Source organism: Dermochelys coriacea, chromosome 6 (assembly GCF_009764565.3).
Source record: "Dermochelys coriacea isolate rDerCor1 chromosome 6, rDerCor1.pri.v4, whole genome shotgun sequence".
NCBI lineage: Eukaryota > Metazoa > Chordata > Testudines > Dermochelyidae > Dermochelys > Dermochelys coriacea.
This window is the reverse complement of record NC_050073.1, coordinates 109525208-109541962: the sequence shown is the minus strand read 5'-3', so window position 1 is coordinate 109541962 and position 16755 is coordinate 109525208. Positions and strand designations below refer to the sequence as shown.

The window sequence follows — 16755 nt, the reverse complement described above, 5'->3', positions numbered from 1 at the left end:
GAAGGCTAAAAACCTCCAGGGCCTCTCCAATCTGCCCTGGAGGAAAATTCCTTCCTGACCCCAAATATGGCGATCAGCTAAACCCTGAGCATATGGGCAAGATTCACCAGCCAGATACTACAGAAAATTCTTTCCTGGGTAACTCAGATCCCATCCATCTAATATCTCATCTCAGGGGATTAGTCCTATTTACCCTGAATATTTAAAGATCAATTACTTACCAAAATGACATTATCCCATCATACCATCTCCTCCATAAACTTATCGAGTAGAATCTTAAAGCCAGATAGATCTTTTGCCCCCACTGCTTCCCTTGGAAGGCTATTCCAAAACTTCACTCCTCTGATGGTTAGAAACCTTCGTCTAATTTCAAGTCTAAACTTCCTGGTGGACAGTTTATACCCATTTGTTCTTGTGTCCACATTGGTGCTGAGCTGAAATAATTCCTCTCCCTCTCCTCTATTTATCCCTCTGATATATTTATAGAGAGCAATCATATCTCCCCTCAACCTTCTTTTAGTTAGGCTAAACAAGCCAAGCTCCTTAAGTCTCCTTTCATAAGACAAGTTTTCCATTCCTCGGATCATCCTAGTAGCCCTTCTCTGTACCTGCTCCAGTTTGAATTCATCCTTTTTAAACATGGGAGACCAGAACTGCACACAGTATTCTAGGTGAGGTCTCACCAGTGCCTTGTATAATGGTACTAAAACCTCCTTATCCCTACTGGAAATGCCTCTCCTGATGCATCCCAAAGCCGCATTAGCTTTTTTTCACAGCCATATCACATTGGCAACTCATAGTCATCCTATGATCAGCCAATACTCCAAGGTCCTTCTCCTCTTCCGTTACTGCTAATTGATGCGTCCCCAACTTATAACTAAAATTCTTGTTATTAATCCCTAAATGCATAACCTTACACTTCTCACTATTAAATTTCATCCTGTTACTATTACTCCAGTTTACAAGGTCATCCAGATCCTCCTGTATAATATCCCGATCCTTCTCTGAATTGGCAATACCTGCCAGCTTTGTATCATCTGTAAACTTTATTAGCACACTCCCACTTTTTGTGCCAAGGTCAGTAATAAAAAGATTAAATAAGATTGGTCCCAAAACCGATCCCTGAGGAACTCCACTGGTAACCTCCCTCCAGCCTGACAATTCGCCTTTCAGTAGGACCTGTTGCAGTCTCCCCTTTAACCAATTCCTTATCCACCTTTTCAAAAAAAGAAAAGGAGTACTTGTGGCACCTTAGAGACTAACAAATTTATTAGAGCATAAGCTTTCGTGAGCATCCGATGAAGTGAGCTGTAGCTCACGAAAGCTTATGCTCTAATAAATTTGTTAGTCTCTAAGGTGCCACAAGTATTCCTTTTCTTTTTGCGAATACAGACTAACACAGCTGCTACTCTGAAACTTATCCACCTTTTGATGTTCATATTGATCCCCATCTTCTCCAATTTAACTAATAATTCCCCATGTGGCATGGTATCAAACACCTTACTGAAATGTAGGTAAATTAGATCCACTGCATTTCCTTTATCTAAAAAATCTGTTACTTTTTCAAAAAAGGAGATCAGTTTGGTTTGGCACGATCTACCTTTTGTAAAACCATGTTGTATTTTGTCCCATTTACCATTGACTTCAATGTCCTTAACTAATTTCTCCTTCATAATTTTTTCCAGGACCTTGCATACTACAGATGTCAAACTAACTGGCCTGTAGTTACCCGGATCACTTTTTTTGCCTTTCTTAAAAATAGGAACTATATAAGCAATTTTCCAATCATTTGGTACAACTCCTGAGTTTACAGATTCATTAAAAATTCTTGCTAATGGGCTTGCAATTTCAGGTGCCAATTCCTTTAATATTCTTGGATGAAGATTATCTGGGCCCCCCAATTTAGTCCCATTAAGCTTTTTCAGTTTCGCTTCTACCTCAGATACGGTAATATCTACCTCCATATCCTCATTCCCATTTGTCATGCTACCATTATCCCTAAGATCCTCTTTAGCCTTATTAAAGACTGAGGCAAAGTATTTGTTTAGATATTGGACCATGCCTAGAATATCTTTAACCTCCACTCCATCCTCAGTGTTTAGCGGCCCCACTTCTTCTTTCTTAGTTTTCTTCTTATTTATATGGCTATAGAACCTTTTACTATTGGTTTTAATTCCCTTTGCAAGGTCCAGCTCTACTCGACTTTTAGCCTGTCTCACTTTATCCCTACATGTTCTGACCTCAATAAGGTAGCTTTCCTTACTGATCCCTCCCATCTTCCACTCCCTGTATGCTTTCTGCTTCTTCTTAATCACCTCTCTAAGATGCTTGGTTTACAACTCCTTCCTATGAATTTTTTCCCCTTTCTTGGGATACAGGCTTCTGATAGCTTCTGCAGCTTTGATTTAAAGTAATCCCAGGTCTCCTCTACCTTTAGATCCATAAGTTCTTCAGTCCAATCCACTTCCCTAACTAATTTCCTTAATTTTTGAAAGTCAGCCCTTTTGAAATCAAAAACTCTAGCTGCAGATTTATTTTTGTTAATCCTTCCGTTCAGTTTGAACTGAATTAGCTCATGATCACTTGAGCCAAGATTATCCCCTACAACCATTTCTTCTATGAGGTCCTCGCTACTCACCAAAATTAAATCTAAAATGGCATCCCCTCTAGTCGGTTCAGCAACTACTTGATGAAGGAATCCATCAGCTATCGCATCTAGGAAAATCTGAGCCCTATTATTATTACTAGCACTGGTCCTCCAGTCTATATCTGGGAAGTTAAAGTCTCCCATGATCACGCAGTTTCCATTAGTATTTACTTTATTAAAAACATTAAAAAGGGCTCTATCCATATCCAAATTAGATCCCGGAGGTCTATAGCACACCCCAAGCACTATCGTAGGAGAGGCTCTACTAGTTATCTTCCCCAATGTAATTTTTGCCCAGATGGACTCTGTCTTATCCATTGCATCGCTTCTTATTTCTTTACATTCTATCTCATCATTGATATACAATGCTACTCCACCACCTTTACCTTTGTTTCTGTCTTTCCTAAACAGCACATACCCTTCAATTCCTGTAGTCCAGTCATGACTACTATTCCACCATGTTTCTGTTATCCCTATAATATCTGGTTTCACTTCCTGCACCAATAGCTCTAGTTCCTCCATTTTGTTACCTAGGCTCCTCGCATTGGTGTACAAACATCTTAATTTTTGCTGCTTGGCCTCGCTCACATTTTGTACCCTATTAGGCACAGTCATTCTACAGCCAGTATAACCTATTAGATTAGTATCCACACTGCCCTCACTCCTTATATACATTCTCCTACCCACGGCTGTATCCTTTCTTACTTCATCTTCTTTCCTCTCAATGCTAAAATCTGGTGTGGAGTTTACCTGGACATCTCCCAACCATCTCCCCCAAATTCCTAGTTTAAAGCTCTCTCTATCAATTGTGCCAGCCTCCATCCTAGAAGTCTATTTCCTTCCCTACTCAGATGAAGTCTATCCTGAGAGAACTGCCCTCTGTCCGTGAATGCCTCCCAGTGGCCATACATCCCAAAGCCCTCCTTATAACACCACTGCCTAAGCCATCTGTTGACAGTCATAATCTTGTCACACCTTTGTTGCCCTTCTCTAGGAACAGGCAGGATCCCACTAAAGATCACCTGAGCCTCAATTTCCTTAAGCGTCTTCCCCAGCCTAGCATAGTCTCCCTTAATACTTTCCAGCGAGAATCTAACCGTATCATTTGTTCCCACATGAAGGATAATTAGGGGATTCTTTCCCGCTCCCTTTAGGATCCTTTTCAACCTCAGGTCTACATCCCGTATCTTAGCACCCGGAAGACAGCACACCCTTCTATTCTCTGGATCTGCTCTGGTTACAGGCCTGTCTATTCTTCTCAATAAAGAGTCCCCTATTACATTAGACCTGCCTTTTCCTGGTGACAGTGCTATTCTCCAGTCTCTTCCCTGTTCCCTCTGGATGCAAGTTCTTTCCATTCCTATTTTCCCTTATAATCCTCTTCAACTCATCCTGTATCCCCCTGGGGCTCATATTTGGTGTAGTCTCCCTTGACTCTTCCCCTTTTCCTATAGGGCTAGCCTCTCTTCTCTTCTTCCTTGCCCTTCCACCTTCAGCAACTACCTGCTGAGCCCCTTCTTCATTTTCCAACTCTGCAAACCTGTTCCTAAGCTCTATTTCTCCTTCACTAGCCCGTCTTTTCCTGTGCCTGGTTCTTTTAGTCACATGCTTCCACTGACCACTTTCCTCACCCAGTCTCCCCTCAAAATTCCCCAGCCCTGCTTCCATCTGTAAGTCTGAGCTTTTCCCTTCAGATACCTCATGTCTTTGCTCCATCATCTGCTCAAACCCCTTCCTAAACTCAACCAGACTTTCCACCTGCATCTCCAAACCTCAGATCTTTTCCTCCATCAGCTCTATCAGACGGCATTTCATGCAGAAAAAACTCTTACCAGGTCCCCCTTCCAGGATCATGTACATACCACAGCTTCCACATCCAGTCATCCTCATTGTGTCTTCCACTACAGGAGTCACTCCCACAGCTGCCTCCGTTTCTGTCATAGCCTTCCCACCTAAGTCCTGTTAATCTTCTCCTCCAACAGAACTCCCACTCAAACTCCCCTGTTTACAGCTCTGTTTGCTAGCTCCTGTGCCGCTGCAGCTGTCTGAGTGGATCAGTATCAGTGGATTTCTGATCGTTTGTAGCATCATTAGTAGTAAGATGAGAAACGGCATTTGGAAAAGAAAAGCATGCTGTGTACATTTCCACATAGTATTTTCCACTCTTACTACTGGCTGCTGAAGGCACACAGATTAGGGTGCCTGTGTGGATAGAATCAGACATGACTTTCCATTGAGTTATGATTGACTTTTTCCCTCAGTTATCAAGAGTAGTAGGAAGTTTGTTAATCAAAATGCATAAGACATATAAAGATGGAGTGTGTTAGGTTTCAGCATCATGACCACCCCCTGGCTCTTCATGAAAACTTGCATGACAAAACAGTCCACATGATAGCTATTGTTACATTAATATCTTAGGCATGTGCTAAGTATCCCTTACATAAAACAGGGGTTACAGTATCACAAAGGATCTGGTCATGATATACAGGACAAAACTGATGGACATATAGTCAAAAAAGTCATAGGCATTGTGTTGTACCCTAAATTTTCCCACTTCTGTGCAAGTAGGTAGATTAGAAGGATAATGTGAACATAACCATTATTATTGTAGAGCCAACGATCTTTCGTATTTTTTGTTTGCATTTTTGTACTTTGTTGGGGAGGAAGAAACCTATGTCAATTCTGAGAACTCGTTAGTCTGGTCTTCTTTATGACTAATGTTTTGGCTAGGCTGTCGTTCTGCCTCCCATGCAGCATCGTGTTTAACTTTGAAGCTCTCACAGTTTGCTGTGCGAAACTTGCAAAACTTGTTTCCTACTGTGTCCAACCACATGGAAAATCCTTGAAACGTCAAAAGGCAGGGATGGCTTTTCTGGCAGAAATTAGTCCTTGGCTTACATTTTTTCGCTCTAGGTTATGTCATTAATCAGAGCAGAAGCATATATGATTTTAGTCCGCCCCTTCAGTTCCTTCCTTGGATGCTAATAAGTGTTACAAGTTCAGATCTATACTCATTTACAAGATCAGATTTATTCTTATTCGTGCCCTAGTGCTCCCCTCCATTTGTGCTGGGAGAAAGGAACTAAATGGGATCAGATATAGGGTGTTGGGGGCAGAAAGGAAGGCACCTTGTCCTAGTAGATACCAGGGCTATAAGAAGAGCTCAGCAGTGAGCTATACAGTTCAGGGAGGCACGAAAGACTATTTTAATAATGAGCCACAGTAATATGTATTGCTATAGTGTGTTTGTGTTTTTTGCACTCCGATATGAACTTTGTAATGAGTGCCGTGTGTGTAGTAGTATAACATTGCACATGCACCTATTGCTATTATCTCTGAATGATATGAGAGCCACCCAGCATATACTGTGAAATAATAACGATGAATTCAGTTTCCATAACTAAATTTTTAATCCAAATCCAAGCAAACAGACATATTTATAACGGAATGAAACTTTATAAATACAGGGGAAAGAACCTTTGAAGGGGGAAAGAACAGTCATTTTCATTTCACAAACATGTACACCAACCGTGTCTCTCACAGGTCAGTGTTTTGGGATCTCTGGTTCCCACAGTCAAGTGCTGAAGCAGCTCCTGGGCTGGAGGTTCCACCAAGTATCCTCCCTCCTCGGTGGTCAGCCTACAATGACTCCAGCTAGGGCAGCACCATCTCATATAACTAGTGGGGGGGGCTAAGGCCATGAGCTGCAAGCGCTGCTCTTATGGATACTGCTAGGCAAAATTCTCTGGCTCCGATGCGTGCGCGCACACACAAAATAGAATACATGGCTGCACCTACTCGAAGAAGAACCGCTGGAGTGGGTTTGTATGATTGGACTTCTTTAAATCCAGTGAGGGGTTGATTACTGGTGTGTAAAGTATGGTATACCCATTTGAGACCCGTAAAGATGCAAAGGATGAGTTTTATTGATCAGTGTTATTGGTATATAAAATAAATGATGCAGCATTGGTGTATTTGTCATTGAGACATGATCTTCATAATGTGTCTATACAGCAAAGGCATAAGCCAGGGACCATTCCTCAGTCCTGTTGGGTTCTGGGGAGGTTGGCTAAAGGACCCTCCCCCAGCCTATCGGGAGGATCCACTGAGCTTGGGACTCGTATAATTACGGGGAGACAACAGAAAAAATAACAAGGACAGGTGTGAAGGTCAAAGGGTCAAAAAAGGGACCTTGAAGACACTTATGTAGCTAAACAATAAATGTGTCATCTGCTGGGTCAATGAATAATGCAAAGAGGAGTCTGTGAAACCAAAGGATGTGATCATTGCACTGGGCACCAAAAGAACAGCTGGCAAGACTGCTGTGATCGTAGCGATAACTTTTGTTGGGTCATCAAGTTTGAGTAAAAAAAAAAGTAAAAATCGTCCTTTTAACATTACCAAGATTTTGAGAGAGTTCTAAGAAGAAAATATTCCCTAATTGGAGTGTTCATTGCTAAGCGGAAAAAGGAATTAATTTTTAAAATATATTTGTACACAAGTTGTGTAATATCAGAGGTTGTTTGTTTGTGTTTTTTTTTTATTGCAGGTGCTGTCTACATTTGCACAGAAGATGTTTTCCCAAATAAACGCTTGCAGCAACTGATTGAACAACAACATAAATTTAGGGTAGATGTTCCACCTGATATCATACAGAAAATAAAATTTGGAAACAGTGTTTTCATTGAGCATGCCGCAGACCTTGTAAGTAACAGTGCAACTGACAAATAAATTACTTGGGAACACTAAATCCAATTAGTGCAGATGCAAATAGTACAGGGGCAGTAGCACTCATAAAGACAACAAATAAATTAAGATTTTCTGTGTATACCAGCCTCCCAGTCTCTTCAGTCTCCTAAATACAATATGATCCAAGTTTTCAGAGATTTAATTGTCACATACAAAATTTCATTTTGAAAAGGACGAGATCTTTACAGACTAACATTCAAATTGTTCCAAAATCCATTATACTTTTTCTAGTATATGAGGCATTACTATTATTTATTTGTATTGCAAGAGTGCCTAAAGACACCCCCCCCCTTATACTAGGCACTGTAAAAACTCATAATAAAAAGATGGTCCCTGCCCCAAAGAATTTACAATGTAAGTTTTTAAGGTGGGAGATAACAGGTTGATCAAACAAACAGGATGTGGGGGAATGAAAGGTAATAATGATATAAACATGATAAACAGTAGCCATGATATATCAGCTGTCTAGCCATTGCCAGTGTTTTTGTGTGTGTCATGGTAGAGGGATTAGTTTTAAGGAGAGATTTGGGGGAAACCCTGCATAATTTAGAACTGAACCATCAGTTTACCTTAATTGATAGCCTGACGGGTTTAATGTTGGAAAATTAGAGCTATTTTTTAAATGCTTTTATTTTTTCAAGTTGGTCCTGACAAACACAAAAAGAACTACTGTGCAGGCTGTATTTGTTTTTTCCATTGTGTATTCTCTAAACTATTCAGTAATAATCAAAATTAACTCCATGATAGTCTTGGTAACTTATACCCCATTTGTTTTGTTTTAAGAAAGTTTTAATCTCTCATTTTACTACTGCTCTCTATCAGAGGTGAGAAAAGACAATGACCATGCAAACAGCAGCTAATGTCTGCAGAAAAAGTGTAAAGTAACAAATTACAGTAGTTGTACATATATTTGAGATTTGATACGTTTAATGAGAATTTTACTCCCTCCTTTCATCTGCAATTCTACAGGGGGGAAAAGAGCCCTTTAAAGTGCGATGTAGCTCAAGTGGCTTTTAAACCTCAGGTTTACTGGAAGTAGCTCTCTAGGACCTAACTCTGTGTTGAGATATGCCAGGGGTGGCCAATCTGAGCCTGAGAAGGAGCCAGAATTTGCCAATGTACATTGCCAAAGAGCCACGATAATACGTCAGCAGCCCCCCTGTCAGCTCCCCGCACCCCAGAACCTTCTGCGCACCAGCAACCTCGCTGATCAGCACCTCCCTCTCCCTCCCCGCATCTCCTAATCAGCTGTTTCGTGTCATGCAGGAGGCTGGGAGGGGCGGGGGGGAGCAAGGGCATGGCAGACTCAGGTTAGGGGGTGGGAAGGGGTGGATTGGGGGCACAGCCTGTGGCAGAGCCAGGAGTTGAGCAGTGAGTACCCCCGGCACATTGGAAAATTGGCGCCTGTAGCTCCAGCCCTGGAGTCGGTGCCTATCCAAGGAGCTGCATATTAACTTCTGAAGAGCTGCATGTGGCTCCAGAGCCATAAGTTGGCCACCCCTGGGATATGCTATCATGTCTCCCTGTGGCCAGGTGGAATCCAATTGACCTCAGTGGAGGTCTGCACTTGCTGATTCGAATGAAGGATGAGGCCCTAGGGTATGCCTACACTTGCAGATGTAGAGCGCTTTGAGTTAAACCAGTCTTTGTAGAGCGCAATAGGGAAAGCGCTGCAATCTGTCCACACTGACAGCTACAAGCGCACTGGCATGGCCACATCAGCAGCTCTTAGAATGGCCACAGAGAGCAGTGCATTGTGGTAGCTATCCCAGCATGCAAGTGGCTGCAACGTGCTTTTCAAATGCGGGGGTGGGGTGGAGTGTGACAGGGAGTGTGTTGGGTGTATGTGGGGGGAGAGAGAGTGGGTTTTTGTGGGGGCTGACAGCACATCAGTATGCTGTCTTGTAAGTTCAGACAGCACCAGACTCCTCTTCTCCCCCGCCCCTTTCTCTCACACACAGCATTCCACAGTAATGGTTGCTTTGTCTCAGAACAGATAAGCATGCCGGCTGTCAGAAATGGAGCTTTCAAAGGGCGTATCCGCATTCTTACAGCGAGTTCAAAACAGTGAGAAGAGTGGCTATTTGACTTAAGGGGATTATGGGACATTTCCGGAGGCTGATCAGAGCGCAGTAATGCAACACCTCGTTCACACTGACGCCCAGGCGTTTTAACAAGGCGCAACAGGCGTTAATCTTCTCACCGAAGTGGAGTGCCAGGAGTGCTCTAGCCGTGGAGTCAGAGCGCTCTACGTGCCTTCCCTGCGTGGGCAGGTAGTGAGCTAGGGTGCCCGCGGCTGCTTTAACGTGCTCTAAGTCGCAAGTGAAGCCAAGCCCCTAGTATTTAGAGAATTTGTTGGTACTAACTGAACTACATCCAGGGCCAACTTTGCCCAAAGTGGAAAATGTTTTCAGTGCCCCACCCTCCTCAAAGGCGCAAGCAAAATCAAAAAATACCTCATGTGTTTGGCATTCCTAAATTCAATGATTTGCATCCCTGAATGTTGGCACCCATGGGCCTGATCACCCTCTCCTAGGTTCAGCTCTAGCTACAGCAACATATTCTTTTGAGCTGATCTTATATAATTGATGGTATTTCAAAAGCCACACGTCTGAGTTCCCCTTTGTCACCTCATTGGTGTTTTATATAAGCATAGATGAGTGACTGGTTTAATTTTCCTCTTGCACATAACCTCCCTTATGTATGGGTTTTTGTAATTATATTTAGTGCTATGTAGGATCAGAAGTTTTTAAAATATCAAATAATTGCTTTAAAAATTTAGGGTAGTTTTTCCACATCCAAAACTTCTGAGAAGCATTCCCAGTCCATCAGTATTTTAGAGAACTGTTTATTTATAATCTGAATCATAAATAATTTATAAAGTATCGATCTAAATGCCCAGCCAAAGCCACTTTGAAGTCCCTCCCGTTTTCATGAGTAGCAAATCAGGCCAGTGGAGGTCTTTGCAACACTGGAAAGGGGAAATGCAATACAACCTTCTGATCAGATCTGAAATGGTGGATCTCTCAGTTAGAGGATAGTTTTCACATTATGCTTCCTGTTTGGCCTTTTTCAGACACACACTTTGTCTGTGTGTTTCTCTCTCTCTGAACCCTGTTTGCCTGGGAGATTTTCCCATTCCAATGCTCCATCTATCAGACCCTCGCCCTGTAGGCAAGAAGAGACAGACCAATCCATTCTTAGACTCTTACTATCAGAAATTGTAAAACCCCAGTTTACCTGTTCCAGGAATTGTGAGTTCACTTTGTTCTGGGCAGGAACTGTTGAGATTCTCTTAAGTTCCTAAGGACTAATTTAGCTGCCCAGAACCAGATTTATGAGAATCTGGCAGGTTGAGAACGGACGCTATGATCAAAGGCTTCCTTAGGATGTAAGAGTACTATACCTATCTCAGTTCTATTGATTCTGAGAATCACAGATCGGAAGATTTTTGCTACACAGCCTCTGTAGGAGAAAGGTGTTGCATTTTTGCAGATCGCGGATTGGATGTGGATACAGATTTTGTATTTGTGCAGGGCTCTATTCATCTGTCTTCCATTGAGCTACTCTGCTTCCCTTTTTAAGCTCTACTTCCACCGTGGACAGGCTTTACAGGTGCAGTGGGGGGGCTGCCTGGGCCCAGAGGAGCTCCTTAGTCCCTACTTCTTCAGTGTGGGGTTTGTACACCCCATCACAATTCCAAAGGCAGAACTCTAATTTCCAGAAGTATTCCAGTATTCCCATTCTTTGCCATGGTTACATATGTCTCTTTACATATCAAAGAAGACCTTTAGCAATACCCCTAGGCATTTCTGTGGCAGCAAGTGTTCCATTAAATGCCTACCTCTCATGATTATTCTCATTGAATGGTTGGGTGTCTGTTTGGGAATAGACTTTACCCTCAGTAGCGTGGCCAGGTGGTTCTTTTCTAGTAGTTTGCACAAATAAGGGTACTTTCATGCCAATTTAGAAGATGTGTGATCACTGAAGCCTTGATATATTTTAGACCTGAAAATTTTCCTGTAGTGTACAGATTACTTACTAGCACAGTTATGTGATACCTTTTAATACCACACTATATATGAGGTCTCACCAAGGCATTATATGACTTTGCTGCCTTTTCTTGATGCTCAGGTGTTCGTAATCGCTCAGTATTTTCCAGATGCCTTATTTCATAAGACAGAATAAGAACATACTCCCAGGGAGTTCCCATATCACCTTCCTGCCATCTGCAGTAGTACTCCTAGAGCGTGTAAGGAAGGGATTCTTCAACTTCATTTCCATCCATTCCAAGGTTTGTGATCTCCGTGAAAGATGTAATTCCACATAAAGATATGGGAGCTGAGAACTATTTCTCTGACTTGCAAGAAAATCCAAATCTGTCTAAATTTGTAATGGACAGCATTATGTGAGTATGTTACACAGATCTCTAAAGAGGGGTTTGCTCAAACCAGTTGTCAGGGAAATTTCCTCTTAAAAAAAAAATCTCTGTCCTCATTGGATGGGTCTAATATCTCACCTACCAGAGAAAGATTATTGGTAGATTCTTTGAGAAGAATTTCTCATTCAACAGTACAAGTGCGTTAGCGAGGGCTCCATTTTATATTCTCTTGTTCCACAAGTGGGTAAATACCAGTTAATTCCCAATAGGGATACAATGCTTGCGTATGGTTGTGATCCAAAGTCAAACACATCCTAATATGAATATCACACTCTTTTCCTGCACCAAGAGCAGGAACTTAACTATATGTTGACCCTTATTCTACTGAATCAAGAGATGATATTTTTTTTTTAAATGTTGCTCCATTTGGTACCAAGTTGCTATCATTAGCCATGGTTAAAGATTGGCAATTCTGTCATCAATATCATGGAGACGTGTCATGGGGTTGGCTGCCTTCTAAGTGCCCCCTTGTGGCCATGGGTACCTTCACAGTGTCTTGCCCCTGTTTTCCCTTCTTCAGGTCCCTTTAAGAACTCATCCAGTTTAAAAGAAATTTAAAGCAATCCCCACAAAGGATCCTGTTTGTTTAGTTTTTGGTCATACTCTTGCCCTCTGGACCTCAACTCCTGTTCAGTCTCTCACACAGTAATCAAAAATAACACACAGTCCTCGAAGAACAAAATATAAACTCATGAGGTCTGTGTCTCAGTTTCTACCTTGCTACTTGGCGAAGGTCTCACCCAGGCTTCCCTGCGTGGAGATCTTTCTCCTGCTTATTCAATTTCCTGCCTCTGGCAATTTCAGTTTCTCTCTCAACTAGCCCCACATCTGCAGCATCCTGCTGTCTTTTATATTAGACTAGCTGACTTCAACCCCAGTGTGGCTTGTCCTGTAATCAGGATTGGCTTAGCCCCAGGCTTTCCAGACCATTGGGGGCATTTACACTATGATATTAATGTCTATAAAGTCATTCTTTCCAAACTACTGAGTCTCCTGCCTGTGAGATGAGGTGGGAGTCTCCACCGAGGTTCAAAGTTTCTCTGGTTGACATCTTGACTCCAGATTGCTTGGTGTCTTGATTGTGAGTGTTATGCTGAGGTCAAAAAGACTCTGTGAAAAAACATGAATTTTTGATTAGTCAAATCTGATCTATGACTTGAAAGAGATCTCCCATCTGGTCAACTCTTAAGTGAGTAGATCTGATAAGGTCCTTCTCAACTGTTGTTTTACACTGTTTAAGTGAAGATGCCATTCTTGATACTCAGATAGTCATTTGGCTTGTATTTCAGTAACTATCTCCTTTAAATTGCATTCTTACAGAACAGGTGGCCTTGCCCACATCTCCATCCCAAGAATCTAAGGTGTCTGCAATTTCCATCTCTTTCAGACCACTAGACTGTTTCTGTCCCTGAGCCTCTTTTATATTCAGGGAAGCAGGTATCATATTTTTGCATATTCAGAGAACATTGTCAATATATATATATATATATATTGACAATCAGGCCAAAGCTTATCTACAAGTTTCCCCAATCCTTTGGAGAAATGGAGCTCACATGAGGAGCCAAAGGTTGTCCATCCGTCACACTGTGTTTTACAATTGTCATGACCTGACACAACTTCAACCTCCTGGAATTGTCAGTCTTCATCCAGAGCAGAGGCAGTTTCTGCGGCATGCCCTCATGCTGTCTTCATCAGATTGTGTTGCATGACTGATACTACAGCTAAATTAGAGAGACAGGGTGCTGAGGTAATATCTTTTATTGGACAGACTTCTGTTGGTGAAAGAGACAAGCTTTCAAGCTTACACAAAGTGTTTTTTCAGCTTCATGTAAGCTTTAAAATTTCTCTTACCAACAGAAGTTGATCCAATAAAATAATTCTCACCCACCTTGTCTCTCAAATATCTTGGGACCAACACAGCTACATGAACACTGGATACTGCAGCTATATGTGTTTTTAGCAAAAATATTCCATCATTAAGACTTGTTTTGGGAGAGCAAGATCGGTCACTTCTGTTCCTCTCAGCCTGGCATCCAAAGCTGATACTTGTTTGGCAGTCCTGTTGACCCTTGTTTACGTAGAACTCCTCAGTCCCCTTTCCTAGGCATTTTACTGCTTGTTACACTCCCACAAGTAGGAATATGCAAAGGCCATTTGAAGATGAAATGAAAGTTACTTACCTAAAACTAGAGTTCTTCAAGATAACCCTCTGCATATTCATACTCCCAGCCCACTTTCTCCACTTCTTTAGAGTCTCAGGTTAGGAATTCCCAAATTTAGTGGAAGAAACTGAGGGGTGGCTTGAGTATTTCCCCTTTTATACTCTCAGAACCCTCCAGGTTGGGAGCGAGGAGGAGGGGCAAGTAACCCCAGTGGACACTGCTTTCCAGAAGGTTCCAGAAGCTTCCAGCTCAGGCACCTTCATCCCAGAAGTGTGACTGTCCATAGGCTCATCTCAAAGAACTCTGGTTGCGGATAAGTAACCTTCATTTTCTAATGGGCTCTAAAGGTTAAAAATAACATTTGTTCAAAGTACTAGATCGGTATTTTAAACATTCTAGTTTAAAGTAAATATAAGAACACATTGTATATGCTGATAACAATATTGCAAATTCTAATCTAAATGTCACATTTGTTGCAGTCCAGACAACAATTGGCCCTCCTATGTTGGGAAACAACGGTAAAGATTTTATTCCAGTCCTCTGAAACTGTAAAATGCATTTATCACGGAGAAAGTCTACACAATAACAGCAGGAGTTCTGAGAAACAGCTTATAATAGGATGTACATAGAACCAAAGTACCTCCCCAAATAATAAATGTTACACATATTGACAAGGCAATAAATTGCAGCAATAGAAGTAAAATTTAAACCTAAAGCATACTTATTTTTCCAGTGACAGCTGCTCCTGGTGCTTCTTCTCTTCCCTGCCCAAAAAAGACAGTCATTGCTGGCATCTGTATTCTGTATGTGAAAATCTGCTCGTCTTGGGGAAAGCAAGAAACTATTAAAAATAAATAAATAAAAACCCAAACCAACTTCATTGGCTGCACTATGAAATGGAACAATCTCTATTTTATTTTACATCCTCCACTCCCTTCCTTGTCAAAACCTTTGACATCTTGCATGCTGAACAATCCAGTTGTTCATGTGTCCTTGATGAGAGTAAGTTTTGGATGTTAACAAAAAGACCGAAGTATTTTATGATAACCAGAAATGGTTGGAACCTGATAGATGTTCCACTAAGAGTATGTCTACATTGTAATCAGAGGTGGTAGGCAGCTCAGGCATACCCATGCTTGCTTTAATTTAGGTAGTGCAGCTAAAAATAGCAGTGAAGGTAAGGCGACACAGGCTACAGCACGGGCTGTACAAGCACACCCAGAATTCTGAGTACGTCTTCATGTTGTTAACCAATGCTGGGGTCTGTTTTGTTAAATCTTCACTGCTATTTTTAGCTGCAGTAGCTAAATTAGAACTCGTGGCAATGGCTCCCTAAACTGCAGTCACCTCTCCAATGCAGCATAGACCATCCTTAGTGTACAGTGAACACAGTAAGAAGTCTCTCTAAAGAGTTCATCTATTCTGCTGAATGAATTCTTTTCAACAGTTAGAAACACACAGTTCTCATGATATTTGTGTGAAGAGCAAATCCGTTTGGTAAGGTGAATCCTACTATAATCCAGTTCCAAGAAATTCAGTCTAATTTTGACAGACATGAAATGTAGAAAGTCATCAGTGTGTAACCTCTAATCCTGGCAGAATGTTTATAAATCTTTAACTGTGTATTCCTATTTATGTGTGAAGAATGTTGTCTTCTACAAAAAAGTGCAAGGGTGTCAAAAGAATTCCCTCTTTGCTAAGATGAACAACTGTTACATGTGATAGAAGAAAATTAAACTACTAAGCACCCAGTGAAGTGTAACTTCTATCTAAAATATTTTGGGGACTTCAGAAACATTCAGAGGATGGAATTTTGTATCAGTTGGGGAGGAAACAGGAGTTTCAGGTGTTACTAACTTTTACCAGAAGTTTTGGTTAATAGAGAGTCTGATATAATAGCTGTATATAGTACTATCTCAATTCCTTTGATGAAAGAACACTGTCCTTTCTCATTTATCAATACTCTGACGACTTACGCTAGCCTTGAATTAACTCCAGCATTCAAGTGAGAACTTGAATGCAGAGTGGCCATGGAGTAGGACTGCATTATTATGTTCTTAGGCAACACTGGAATTTTATACGTGACTCAAAAATCCAGGCCAACCTTTTTCTTGACCTATTATGTGTTGTGCAGCCCCATTTACTTGACTGTGCTAGGCTGCATGTGGTATAAATTAGTGCTGCAGTTGATCTTTTTTTTTTTTTTTTTTTTAATTGGAGGGTGGGTTGTTTGTTAAAAGCAGTCACAAGCAAGACAGCCAGACCTACACAGAAGAATACAATTGTGTCATAAAGATGCACAATCTTGGCTTATGAAAATAACCTTCCATAAATAACCACAGAGCCAAGCAGTGAAATGACAGATATCTGTCTTAGAATTGTATAGGTACCAGCATTCTAACTAGTTCTAATGTTGAATGTTTGTATTTTGTGGTAGGACACCTTCTACAACTGCATTGCTAAAAGGATTACCTTACTGCTCTCAAGAGGCATGGTGCGTTTGGTGGTCATTGATTCTATGGCTGCTTTGTTTCGATGTGAATTTGGCGCAAAAGATTCAGTTATGAAAGCCAGATATCTGCAGACATTCGGAGCAAAACTTCACAGTTTAAGCAGTAGATTCAGAACTCCAATACTGTGCATTAATCAGGTATGAAACCAGAAATTATTTCCTATTCTGCAGAACCATTGAATAAACAAAATAAAAGAGACTTCTTGAAAAGAACCACAAACAGAAATGAACCTGACAGTATTCT

The 16755-nt window shown here is 41.3% G+C and overlaps 1 protein-coding gene across 12 annotated transcripts in view; it reads left to right on the top strand.

Annotated features, from left to right (window-relative positions):
* XRCC3 (X-ray repair cross complementing 3) overlaps nucleotides 1-16755 on the top strand; it is a 28545-nt gene that overhangs the window by 5019 nt on the left and 6771 nt on the right. For 9 of the 12 annotated variants that reach the window (XR_006281999.1, XM_043516406.1, XM_043516407.1 and 6 more), the window contains exons 5-7: nucleotides 7197-7351; nucleotides 14479-14517; nucleotides 16437-16649. Coding sequence is in view for 10 of the 12 variants with exons in the window: in XM_043516406.1 (XP_043372341.1) it covers nucleotides 7197-7351; nucleotides 14479-14517; nucleotides 16437-16649 (407 nt within the window). In the remaining 2 variants the exon portion in view is untranslated. The remainder of the gene's footprint in view (nucleotides 1-7196; nucleotides 7352-14478; nucleotides 14518-16436; nucleotides 16650-16755) is intronic. The other 3 variants (XR_006282000.1, XM_038406303.2, XM_043516409.1) reach the window with 2 other exon arrangements.